Raw genomic sequence first — 13,824 nt, 5'->3', positions numbered from 1 at the left:
ACGATAAATGACTGAAGTAGGGGCTTAAGTCCATATAGAACTTCATACATGTAAACTGAGCAGCAACTTCACTCCTAGCTCCATGCCACTTTCCTAGTTTTATTTGTGTTTTTTCTTACATGGTTCCAATTTACTTTCTAATGTTTTATTGTACACATCTTATAAATGAATTAAAATGTTAGCTGGAACAAAGTCAAATATAAATGAAAAAATAAAATTTAAAATATTCTGGAAGTTGATGATGGTCTAGCTCTATTACGTTTCATAAAACCAAAAGAAAAGAAAAGAAGATCATTATTTCAGGCTGGCACAGTGGCTCACGCCTGTACTCTGGGAGGCCGAGGTAGGCAGATCACTTGAGCTCAGGAGTTCAGGACCAGCCTGGGCAACATGGTGAAACCCTGCCTCTACAAAAAAAAAATACAAAGACTAGCCAAGCGTGGGAGCACACCTGTAATCCCAGCTACTCAGCAGGCTGAGGTGGGAGGATGGCTTGAGCCCACGGAGGTCAAGGCTCCAAAGAGCCATGATTGAGCCACTGCACTCCAGCCTGGGTGACAGTGAGACCCTATCTCAAAAATTAAATAAATAACTAAATCAATCAATCAATTAATTTAAAAATATCATTACTTCAACAAATTCATTCCAGAGACATAAAAGTTTAGAGTTGAAAAACCTTGACGTTAACAAAGATAAAGGTCTCATTTTATAAATACGGAAAAAAAAAGTCCAATAAAGTTAAGAAACTGCAGAGAATCACTGGGCAAGTTAGGAGAAACCTAAAATTAACTGACTATCATCTTTATAAATTAATACATGAAAATCAGCCTTTATTTGTAAATGAAATAATATACAGAGGTTTTATCAAAAATACCAAGGAATATTATCTCATTTTTTATTTTTTACCAGAAGATTGAGAACTATTATATTATAAATAAGAAGCCAACGATGACCCTAAAATATCCATTTCTGCCATATGCAGTCTAAAATATTCATTATGAAAAATACCAGAATACAGCAATATCATGCAAAGTAACATTCTAACTCAAATTGTTTTCATTTAAAATGTACTCATTCTAATTCATTCTTATCAAATTTACTGAGGTGTAACTTACATACAATAAAACAAATCAATGAGTTTTGACATATGTATATACAATTACTACCCCAAGATATAGAACATCACCTTAACCATGAAAGTTCACTCATGCCCGTTCCCAATCAATCTCCCCCTACTTTTTATCCCAGATACCACTTAGCTGATTGTTTTTCACTATAGTTTTGCCTGTTCTAGAATTTCATATAATGGAATCATAGAGTATGTATTCCTTATACCAAGGTTATTTTGCTAACCATCATGTTTTTAAGATTCATCAGTATTTCTGAGCAGTATTCCACTGTAAGAATATATTGAGGCTGGGCGTGGTGGCTCACGCCTGTAATCCCAGCACTTTGGGAGGCTGAGGCGGGCAAATCACCTGAGGTCAGGAGTTCACGACCAGCCTGGCATGGTGAAACCCTGTTTCCATTTTAAAAAAAAAAAAAAAGAAAAGAAAGAAAAATTAGCCGGGTGTAGTAGCACGTGCCTGTAATCCCAGCTACTCGGGAGGCTGAGGCAGGAGAATCACTTGAACCCAGGAGGTGGAGGTTGCAGTGAGCTAAGATCGTGCCACTGCACTCCAGCTTGGTCAACAAGAGCAAAACTCTCTCTCAAAAAAAAAAAAAAAAAAAGAATATATCAAAATTTGTTTATCCACTCAGCAGTTAAAGGATATTTGGTTGTTTCCACTTAGGGGCTATTCTATTCTGAACACTACTGCTATAAACATTCGCTTGCATGTCTTTATGTGTTTTCACATCTCTCAGGGTAAACATAAGGAGTAGAATTGCTGAGTCACATGCTACATGTATGGTTCACTTCATGAGGAACTGCCAAAGTTTTTTCCAACATGTGGCTATACCATTTTACCCTCTCACCAGCAATATATGAGAGTCTGGATGTTCCACATTCTCACCAACATATAGTATTAGCAGTCTTCTTCATGTCAGCCATTCTTGTGAGTGTATGGTAATACTCACTGTGGTTTTGATTTGCATTTCTGTAATGATGAATCTCACTGTGTCACCCAGACTGGAATCCAGTGGCACTATCATAGTTCACTGCAGCCTCAATCTCCCAGGCTTGAGCAATCCTCCTGCCTCAGCTTCCTGAAAAGCTGGAATTACAGCGGCACAGCACCACATCTAGCTAATTTTTTTTATTTTTAGTAAAGACCGGGTCTTGCTATTTTGCCCAGGCCGGTCTTTAATGCCTGAGCTCAAGCAATCCTCCTACCTGGGCCTCCAAAAAGTGTTGGGATTAAAGGCATGAGCCACTGCACCTGACCAATTTTTTAAATTTTAAATTTGTCTAGTTTAATTCACTTTCAAACTTAAAATCCTTCTTGACTTAGTTATTACATAAGGAATACTGCAAAGCAATCTAAGCAAAAGAATATATCTCACATGGGAAATAAATCTGCTTTATGATAAAACTAAACATAGAAAGTCATTAACAAAAAGTCTCACTAACCTTGACCAACCAACGTCAAATAACCTAAATATCTGTGTTTAACGCTATTATAATTTTAACAGAAAAAACATTTTCTTGAAGTTCTCATTGTATTTTATTAAATTTCAATCTGAAATGCATGACAAAGAGCACTGAAACCATCAGTAAGTTAAACACAAAAGGAATGCTTAACTTTAACCTGAAGATTCAGATCTCAAGTAACACATTATGAAGCTAGACAAGCTCACCTGAGTAGCTGCAGACTGACAGGAAGATGACGATGACGACGAGACAACAGGAATGTCAGACTGTACAGCAGCCACAGTGGTAGCGGGTGTGAAAATCAGCTGTACAGACAGAAAACCAAAAAAATACCCTAAGACAAAAGAACATGTCCCACACACAATGTGTAGCAGGCAAGAGAGACTGAAATTTGTGACAGAAAGACAATGCAGTTTAGGATTATCTCCTCAGCAAAAGGTTTTACATGACAAAGAGAAGCTTCTGATAATAAGAGAACTCAAAAAACATCATAAACATTTTTGAAACAGCTCATGATTCTGATGAGTGCAAAAAAAAGCAGTACTCAAAAAAGAAAATATATTTTGGTGATATGAAATTCTCAGGCCAAATTGTGTCTCAAATAAGCTATTATAGTTAAATTTTTCCTAGCTCAAAACTACTGTGGCAGGATTCCTAAAATGGAAAGTTAAAGTAAACAACTACAGTCACTATTTTGGAACACAAATTAAATTTCAGTGAGAAACAAAAAGAAACACCAAAAAAGCCTTTTCAGTCCTCTTTATCATAAGGATAACTATGCCACATACTACACTCCAATATTTCATTCTGCTACAAAGGATCTATAGGGCAAATCCAGGTTGCCCTTTCATTTTAAAACTATTTGTAAAGAAATATTCATTCTATGGCCTGGTGCAGTGGCTCACGTCTGTAATCCCAGTACTTTGGAAAGGCCAAGGCAGGTGGATCACTGGAGGTCAGGAGTTCAAGACAGCCTGGCCTACACAGTGAAACTCCATCTCTACTAAAAATACAAAAATTAGCTGGGTGTGCCTATAATCCCAGCTACTCGAGAGGCTGAGGCAGGAGAATCACTTGAACCCAGGAGGTGGAGGCTGCAGTCAGCTGAGATCACACCACTGAACTCCAGCCTGGGCGACAGAGCAAGATCCATCTCAAAAAAAAAAAAGAAATATTCATTTTAAAAGTAAATGCCACACCTGTCAAAATTCAACAACAAAAGAGCCTGCAAAAAAGCTTCACATCAAAAAACAAAAAGACATTTAATGTTTTTACTTATCACTTTCCTTTCTTTTCCCTTTTTTTTTTTTTTTTGGTGAGATGGAGTCTCTCACCCAGGCTGGAGTGTAGTCATGTGATCTTGGCTCACTGCAACCTCTCCTGGGTTCAAGCGATTCTCCTGCCTCAGCTTCCCGAGTAGCTGGGATTACAGGCATACGCCACAACGCCAGGCAAATTTTTGTATTTCACCATGTTGGCCAGGCTGGTCTCGAATTCCTGATTTCAAGTGATCCGCCCACCTCAGCCTCGCAAAGTGCTGGGATTACAGGCGTGAGCCACTGTGCCCGGCTCAATTTTTTTCAATATTCAAACAAATGCCATTAATTTCCTTTTTTTTTTTTTTTGAGATGGAGTTTCATTCTTATTACCCAGACTGGAGTGCAATGGCGCAATCTCGGCTCACCACAACCTCTGACTTCCAGGTTCAAGTGATTCTCCTGCCTCAGCCTTCCGAGTGACTGGGATTACAGGCATGAGCCACCATGCATGGCTAATTTTTTGTATTTTTAATAGAGACAGGGTTTCTCCAAGTTGGTCAGGCTGGTTTCAAACTCCCAACCTCAGGTGATCTGCCCGCCTCGGCCTCCCAAAGTGCTGGAATTACAGGCATGAGCCACCGCGCCCAGCCAAATGTCATTAATTTCTAAGGCAATACAATCCACTTAGAGATTAATCAATTCAATTTAGTAAATTTGACACTGTTTCAAAGAATGTGTAAATACTTTATTTAAAAATTGTATAAATTACTCAGTTCCTCTTGCTATCTAAGTTAAAATGTTCAACCAAACAAGGACCAAAAACAATTAGAAAAATTAAATGACCAATTAAGTGACCTTTTAAACTTCAGTTTTTTAGTACACTAAATTTAAGTAAAGTCAACAAAGTAAAATGAGGCCTCCATATCTATGGAGGGCTCTGTGGTTCGTCATTCAACTGTAGATCAAAGCAATATTCATTAAAAAAAAAAAAAAGACAGCTGCATCTGTATTGAACATGTACAAACTTTTCTCTTGCCATTATTCCCTAAACAATATAAGTTATTTAAATGGTGTTTACATTATACTAAGTATTATACATAAAGATGATTTAAAGTATATGGGAGGATATGCATAGGTTATATGCAAATACTATGACTTGAGCATCCTCAGATTTGGGTATTTTAGGGGACAGAGAGGGTAGGGCCTGGCAACAATCCACCACAGACACCGAGGGACAAATGGCGTAACTTTCCTGAAAAGGTAATTTCCAGTACCAAGACCCTGAAAGGACTAAACCTAAAAAGAAGATATTCAATTTAGTTTGACCCTTATGAAACTGCTGATTTTAGAGTTCAAAAAGAGTCAAATAGCGACCATCTCAAATGGTTCAACCTAATTTTAAAGCATAGAATTAGTTAAATGATTGGAAACTTTGCAATTTTAGCAATTTTAGATAAAAAAAACTGAAGATCCAAGCCAGGTGTGGTGGTTCACGTCTGTAATCCCAGCACTCTGGGAGGTGAGGCGGGTGGATCACGAGGTCGGGAGTTTGATACCAGCCTGGCCAAGATGGTGAAACCCCGTCTCTACTAAAAATACAAAAATTAGCAGGGCGCGGTGGCAGGCACCTGTAACCCCAGCTACTCAGGAGGCAGAGGTTGCAGTGAAGAGAGATCACACCACTGCACTCTAGCCTGGGCGATAGAGTGAGACTCCGCCTCAAAAAACAATAACAACAACAACAAAAAACCTGGAGATCCAGGTAAATATTCAGTCCACTGGACAAAAAAGAATATAAATATATTAGGGACAATGCATTTGTCTAGCTTCTTGTAAAGACATCAAATAAAATACATGTCAACCAATTTTTACATTCCTTAAAGAAGCTCAACAATTAAATTAGGAAATCAGTAGATACCCAAATACAGAATAACCAAATTAACATTCCTATATTCATAAAAGATCAAAATGAACTCAAGAACACAAATAACCTTGCAGAACTTGAGATAGGAATAACCAAAGTTAAGAATCATCTGGGAAACTATCCGGAACTCCAATATAGAATTCAAAAAATCCTAGGATACAAATTCTAACTTTAACAACGAAGTTTTTTTCAACATTTCTATTTCACTAAATCTAAGTTGTCAAAAATAGGCAATGATTTTATGGACCACTGTAAGTACCAAGATGCCATCAGTTATAAAATGCATCCCAATTTCAGAGATGTTAATATATGAAAAAAAGGTTTCCGATGAATTTGATATTAAAAAATAATCACTTATGCTACTGAATCTCTATTAGCTTCGCAACGTGATAATTACTATTTGATACCAAGAAGACTTATTAATTAAAAGTAGAATCTTTCATGACATAATGTACAAGAGCTGAAGGCACGCCCGCATGCACACACACACACACAATTAAACATTTCTTAAATATTAAAAATACCTCTTATTGTATCAAATCAAGAAACATTTTGATCTCTCAAGTCCTTAAACACTGAAAAAATTTGGTAGCTCATATCTTACCATTTGAGCTCGGAGATACATTTGAGCTTGGCTTGCCGTTAGGGTAGGGGAAGTACTCCCTAGTAACATAGTCTGTTGGGTAATACTGCCGCTGGTAGAACTGGAAGCCTGGGAACGGCTTATTAACTGTGCAGGTGTAGGAGAAGTGGAGAGGTTGATCTAAGGAAGAAAACATATTAGGTCATAGGCTTCCATTTCTTGCTCCATGTTACTGAATTTCACACCGGGCTGCAGTCAGGCAATCAATAGTATTAACTGTGGCTAAGGAACCCAAAGGAGAAGCCTTTATCTTTGACAGACCCCCTCAATTCTTTGGGCAATTATTTGCACATATGCAAACAATGGCATGGATTGGTTAGTAATCAGGGAAATTTTTTTTAGATGGAGTTTCCCTCTTGTTGCCCAGGCTGGAGTGCAACTGTGCAATTTTGGTTCACCACAACCTCCACCTCCTGGGTTCAAGTGATTCTCCTGCCTCAGGCTCCCAAGTAGTTGGGATTACAGGCATGCGCCAGCCACCATGCCTGGCTAATTTTGTATTTTTACTAGAGACGGGGTTTCTCCATGTTGGTCAGGCTGGTCTCGAACTCCCAACCTCAGGTTATCTACCTGCCTCAGCCTCCCAAAGTGCTAGGATTACAGGCGTGAGCCCCCGCACCCAGCCACAATTTTTAAGGATAGCTACAATGTGTTTCAATAAGATTTCTAGCATCTTAAAATATCATTTCCACTACCACCTAAAAATTAGGGCCAGTGCTCACTTCCGCAGCACAAACACTAAAATTGGAACAATGTAGAGAAGATTAGTATGGCTCCTGCCCAAAAATGACATACAAATTCATGAAGCTTTCCATCAGTTTTAATAGAGGATTCTGTATGTTCTCAACACTAAGAAATGATCAATGTTTGAGGTGATGAATATGCCAGTTACTCTGATTTGATCACTATACACGGAATACACGTATTCAAGTATCACTCTGTATCCCATAAATATGTATAGTTATTATGTGTCAATTAAAAATAAAAAATAGAGCTAATGTTTCATTTTAATATTCCACATAACTTAACACATCCTAATCAACAGTTTATTTTGTCAAATTCTGAGGAGTTTGTGAACAAAAATTAAAACACAGATAATCCATTCACATATATAAAGACATATATGTAACACATAACTAGTGTAAAGCTGTAACTCAAAAGCAAGCAGAAGAAAATACAATTGCTAGTACCTCAAACAGATGGAAAAATCCTGAATATTGGCTACAAAATTAAATTATAAACACTAAAGTTTAAAACCTCTGTTAAAGAATAAACTAGTGCATTATTGGCCGGGCGCGGTGGCTACACCTTTAATCCCAGCACTTTGGGAGGCCAAGGTGGGTGGATCATGAGGTCAGGAGATCAAGGCCATCCTGCATAACAAGGCGAAACCCCGCCTCTACTAAAAAAAAATTTTTTTTTTAATTAGCCAAGCGTGGTGGTGGGCGCCTGTAGTCCCAGCTACTCGGGAGGCTGAGGCAGGAGAACGGCGTAAACCCAGGAGGCGGAGCTTGCAGTGAGCCGAGATTGCACCACGGCACTCCAGCCTGGGTGGCAGAGCGACATTCCATCTAAAAAAAAAAAAAAAAAAAAAAAAAAACCAAAACACCAATGAACTAGTGCATTGTTAACCTCTAGAAGGATACATAAGAAACTGGTAACTGGTTGTATCTATAAAGAGACATTGGGCTGGGGTGGCTAGGGTAACAGGGAAAAGAAAAAGCATACTCTTTTTTTATCTAACTTTAGACCACATACATATATTACCCATTTTTAAAATAAATAATATTTTTGGCAAGGAGCGGTGGCTCAAGCCTATAATCCCAGCACTTTGGGAGGCTGAGGTGGGCAGATCACGAGGTCAGGAGTTTGAGACCAGCCTGACCAACGTGGTGAAATGCCATCTCTACTAAAAATACAAAAATTAGCCAGGCGTGATAGCACATGCCTGTAATCCCAGCTACTCAGGAGGCTGAGGCAAGAGAATCACTTGAACCTGGGAGGCAGAGGTTGCAGTGACCCAAGATTACGCCACTGCACTCCAGCCTGGGCGACAGAGCCAGACTCTGTCTCAAATAGTAGTCGTAGTAGTAGTAGTGGTGGTAGTAGTAGTAGTAGTAGTAATAATATTTTTAAAGAGAGAATAATATAATCCAACCTCGAATCATTTTTGTGGAACAAAGCAGAGAATACAATTAATAAATATTTTATTAGAAAAAAAGAAACTTTATTGGACTTCTTATTCAAGCAACAAGGCAGACTGAACTAATACATCCATGTGACCAAACAGTATCACTGAAATGCTAGATCAATATGAAAAATTAGAATATACAGCTGAACTCCAAAAGGGAGAGAAAAGCTGGGAGAGGGAAATTCTTGGTGACAGAAAGGAAGAAACTCAAAGCCACAGACGTCAGCTCAGCTGACACCAAGGCAGTCTATAATAAGGGTATATTGGGCCTATAGAGCCAGAAGATCCACCTTTGTGCTTATTTCAGGGGAGGACTACAAGTCAAATCCCTATTTTGAGCCAAAATCCTAAAAAGAGCTGCCCAATATGTAAAAAGGAGCTGGAAAAGCTCCACCCATACATTCTGAGAAACAGCAAAGAAGCTTGCATCTGCCCTGCTCCTAGTGGAGGCAAGGAAAGAAGGCTTACACCAGGTAGGGCTATGGAATCCATATCCATATTCCCTGTATGGTTCCATAACCCAGCCCAAGACATCAACATCTGAACTAACCCAGGACACTTGTTAAACTGAATGGTAACTGGAAGAAGCTGAGGCCGGGCGCGGTGGCTCAAGCCTGTAATCCCAGCACTTTGGGAGGCCGAGGCGGGCGGATCACAAGGTCAGGAGATCGAGACCATCCTGGCTAACACGGTGAAACCCCGTCTCTATTAAAAAATACAAAAACTAGCCGGGTGAGGTGGCGGGCGCCTGTAGTCCCAGCTACTCGGGAGGCTGAGGCAGGAGAATGGCATGAACCCGGGAGGCGGAGCTTGCAGTGAGCTGAGATCCGGCCACTGCACTCCAGCCTGGGGGACAGAGCGAGACTCCGTCTCAAAAAAAAAAGAAGCTGAGTGAAGTCTATATAGGAGGACCTCTCTGTACTACTTTTGCAACTTCCTATGATTTATAGGAATTTAATTTATAATTATTTAAAAATAAAAGTTTAAAAAACTATATAGTAGGCACATGAGAGCTGGTTATCTAATTCTCTAAATGTATATATATCACATATTATTTTAATACAATATTTAAAGGTATAATTCAATGCATAAATACCACTAACACAATACAGAAGTATTCTATAATTTGTTTTGTTTTGTTTCTTGAGACGGAGTCTCGCTCTGTCGCCCAGGCTGGAATGCACTGGCGCGATCTCGGCTCACTGTAACTGTAACCTCCACTTCCTGGGTTCACACCATTCTCCTGCCTCAGTCTCCCAAGTAGCTGGGACTACAGGCGCCCACCACCACGCCCAGCTAATTTTTTTTTTTTTTTTTTGTATTTTTAGTAGAGACAGGGTTTCACCGTGTTAGGCAGGACGGTCTCAATCTCCTGACCTCATGATCCGCCCGCCTCGGCCTTCCAAAGTGCTAGGATTACAAGCGTGAGCTACCGCACCCGGCCTATTTTGTAATTTGGATCCTACTCCTAACACATCACTGAAACCACCTTAACAATAGTCACCAACATCTAACTGACAAATTCAGTAGATTCTTTTCAGACCATTCCCTCTCAGTCTTCTTTACCAGCTCTTCTTTTGGACCCACTCCCAAAATGTTAATGCTCTGTTTTTGACACTTTTCTTCTTTTTTTTGAGACAGGGTCTCCCTCTGTCACCCAGGCTGGGGTGCAGTGGAGTGATCATGGCTCACTGCAGCCCCAACTTTCTGGACTCAGATAATCCTCCCACCTCAGCCTCCTGAGTAGCTGGGACTACAGGCATGCATCGTGACACCCAGCTAATCTTTGTATTTTTTGTAGAGACAGGGTTTCATCATGCTGCCCAAGCTTGTCTCAAACTCCTGGGCTCAAGGGATACCCCCAATTCAGCCTCCCAAAGTGCTGGGATTACCAGCATGAGCCACCACACCAGGCCACACTTTTCTTCTTGAATTCCTAGATTATTGTATCTACTTCCATGGTTTCAAACAATTCAATCCTGATGACTCTTGATTCTTAACTATAACCCCTTTTTTGAAGTTCCAGATCCAAATACCTACAGAAGACATCTTTCTGGGTATCTATTACCAGCTCAAACTTGGCATGCTCAAGCAGCAAACTAATTATTTATTCCTTTTAAAATAGCTTCTCCTCAAATGGCACTGGCATTTCCTAAAATTCTCCAAGACATAGTATCTGGAAGTCATCCTGATGCTTCCCTCTCCTTTACCACACACACAAAATCAGTCACGTGTCTTGTTTCTAATACACCTTTTTGTCTCCTAATTTCCATTTCGATTTTTCATCACTTAGTTTGAGACTTTGGGTCCATGTCATTTCCGGCTTGATTACTTTAATATCTGCAAACTGATACCTCTTACTGGAATCTTGTCCGCTTCTACTTGCCAGATAATCTTTCCCTGATTTTATTAATTACCCATTTAAGAATCTTCTGGATAAAGTTAAACCTTCCCTGACAACCTCTCTAGCATCATCTCCTCCTACTCCACACACAATCTTCCCATTACCCATAGCAAAGTATTTGTAATATCACGATCTCAGTCCTCTATGGCACTGGTGATAATACTCCTGACTAGATTGAGCATCCTTGCCACCCCTATGCCCCAGCCCATCTGCAGCTACATAGTGAACAACTCCTTCTCAAAACTCACCTGCTCTAATAAGCTTTTTCAGGCATTCCTATATCCCAAAGCAGAACTGACTATTCCCCCTCTTTTTTGCCTAATTGTTACCATCCATATATTTTGGCATATATTTCTATCTCATCCTTCTAAATAATAATTTCTTTAAGGGTGGGGGCCATGTGTTACTCATCTTCATATACCCAGTATCTACAAAATGTCTTTATTCAGTAAGTTTATTAAGTTAATTAATGTCATGTTGTTTTAAGGCGTATTTCATATTTTAAGGCATATTCATGCAATATTTAAGCTTTGCTCCAGAGATTAAATCACCAACAGGGAAAAACTGGACCTAAGTTTTTCTGACTCGTGTATTTTGGCATCTGGGGTACTTCTGTAACATCCTGATAACTCCCTAATTCAGGTTACTCTGCAGTAATAATACGCCTTGGAACTTTTTTTTCAGTTGGTGATTCTTTCGAAAAACAGTAAGAAAGAAATGTACTCCTGGTAAGGATATTTACACATTCTTTAAAGAAAAATGTAATAAAAGTCTTCTTAAAAAAATAATTGGCTGATAGCTAACAAGCCTGACAGTGCTTTTTAAGGAAGTAGAGCACAAAGTACAAACAGAATGCTTTTATTTTTCTTAAAAAAGAAAAGAGGAAGAAAACTGGCAACCTCCTGACCACCTGTATTCTACTCTAAGTTGTGAGATCAAAGAACAAGTGTTGTGTCTACTTTTAAGTTCCATATAACAAGTAATATTTCAAAAGCAGCTATCTACTAACACCCAACTCATGAAGGCAAACAGATCAGTAGCCACCTCTGCAAGAAGTCCATCTCCCTAGCTAGCCTAACTAAAAAACTGCACTTCCTTTCCACAACTAATAAGGCTCTCCTTTTTCCTGTGTTGCTCTGCTGACCTAAACCAGATGTCCTTACCAATTTCCATTATTTTCTCTGTCAGTTCCATCCCAACACTCCTAATTTCCTTTCACTGAAGACCCTTATCAATCCTGTCATTTCATATCTCAAGTCACATTCCACAAAGAAACTCACTCACTGAGTCTGATTACTGCAAGCTGTCTTCCCACCGACACTAATTCTAAGAGTCACCAGAAAAAAACAAGTCTGCCAGAAAAAGCCACTTAACTCCCAACCACCTGTTAATGTCCTCAAAAGGAGTTTCCAACGAATTACTACCCATAGCCAAAGTCCATTTGACAGATGTTTCTAGTGTTTGATCAGAATCCATCAGGTATACCCTAAATAGAGAAATACTTCACATTAAAAGAATGATGTATCTGTATTCAGTGGCATTAAAAGATTTTTATGTCCACTGCTGATTAAAAAGGCAGCAAAATAACATGTAGAGTATCATTCATATAGTTACATACAAATGTGTGTGTGTGTATATGTATCACAAATGTGAAAAACATGTTAAGAAAGATGGCCAGGCACAGTGGCTCATGCCTGTAATGAGTGCATGTCTCAGCACTTTGGGAAGCTGAGACAGGTGGATAGCTTGAGCTCAGGAGTTCGAGACCAGCCTGGTCAGCACGGTGAAACCCTGTATCTACCAAAAATACAAAAAATTAGCCAGGCATTGTGGCGCACACCTGTGGTCCCACCTACTCAGGAGGCTGAGCTGGGAGGATCGCCTGAGCCTGGGAGGCGGAGGTTGCAGTGTGCTGAGATTGCAGCACTGCACTCCAGCCTGGGTGACAGAGTGAGACTCTGTCTCAAAAAAAAAAAAAAAGTTAAGAAAAATGACTGCATTGGATGTACACACAATAATACATACTCATAACACGATATATGACTAGACTCAATATAGAAACACACACAGCCATGCACCACTAACTGTGAGAACAGTCACCAAAATGTCAAAGGTGTATACATAATGCCTTCTAGGAGTAAAATCCAGGATTACTTTTTTTAAAAGTTTTTAACTTTTCTATGTAGGCATTAATTTTAGAATCAGAGAGGAAATGCTATTTTGCTCTTTAATGTTTACCTTAGTATATTAATTTGCGTTTATCATATTAAAGCAACTTATAAACAGTATTGCCTCATTATTTAGTGGGAACTGCTATGTGGTACTTCAAATATTAGTAGTGTAAAATGCTATATAGAAATTTTATTTTTATTTTATTTATTTAAGAAAAGAGATGGGGTCTATGTAGTTCAGGCTGGTCTCAAACTTCTGGGCTCAAGTGATTCTCCCATCTTGGCCTCCCAAAGTCCTGGGATTGAGGCGTGAGCCACCATACCCGGCCCTATATAGAATTTTTTTTTTCTTGAGATGGAGTCTTGCTCTGCTGCCCAGACTGGAGTGCAGCGGCACAATCTCAGCTCACTGCAACCTCCGCCTCCTGGGTTCAAGTGCTTCTCCTGCCTCAGCTTCCTGAGTATCTGTGACCACAAGCGCCCACCACCACACGTGGCTAATTTTTGTATTCTTAGTAGAGATGGGGTTTCACCATGTTGGCCAGGTCTCGAAATCCTGACCTGAAGTGATCGGCCCGCCTCGGCCTCCCAAAGTGTTGGGATTATAGGCCTGAGCTACTGCGCCCGGCCTTTTAAGTA

At 39.6% G+C, this 13,824-nt stretch overlaps 1 protein-coding gene and 1 non-coding gene across 11 annotated transcripts in view; one reads left to right on the top strand and one right to left on the bottom strand.

Annotated features, from left to right (window-relative positions):
- The window catches only part of PHC3 (polyhomeotic homolog 3), a 96,619-nt gene that overhangs the window by 56,407 nt on the left and 26,388 nt on the right, over nt 1-13,824 (bottom strand). For 7 of the 10 annotated variants that reach the window (XR_002731887.1, XM_023213464.2, XM_023213468.3 and 4 more), the window contains exons 5-6: nt 6,381-6,539; nt 2,800-2,898 (exon numbers count right to left, since the gene is read on the bottom strand). The exons of 1 other annotated variant lie outside the window; for it this stretch is intronic. Coding sequence is in view for 8 of the 9 variants with exons in the window: in XM_023213464.2 (XP_023069232.1) it covers nt 2,800-2,898; nt 6,381-6,539 (258 nt within the window). In the remaining variant the exon portion in view is untranslated. The remainder of the gene's footprint in view (nt 1-2,799; nt 2,899-6,380; nt 6,540-13,824) is intronic. 2 more of the 10 variants (XM_023213470.2, XM_023213471.2) reach the window with 1 other exon arrangement.
- On the top strand, nt 7,134-7,240 carry LOC111543540. Its single transcript, XR_002731905.1, has one exon. It is a non-coding gene; the product is annotated as a U6 spliceosomal RNA (small nuclear RNA).

Source organism: Piliocolobus tephrosceles, chromosome 2 (assembly GCF_002776525.5).
Source record: "Piliocolobus tephrosceles isolate RC106 chromosome 2, ASM277652v3, whole genome shotgun sequence".
NCBI lineage: Eukaryota > Metazoa > Chordata > Mammalia > Primates > Cercopithecidae > Piliocolobus > Piliocolobus tephrosceles.
Note: the sequence above shows the minus strand (reverse complement) of the source record. Positions and strands in the feature narration are given on the sequence as shown.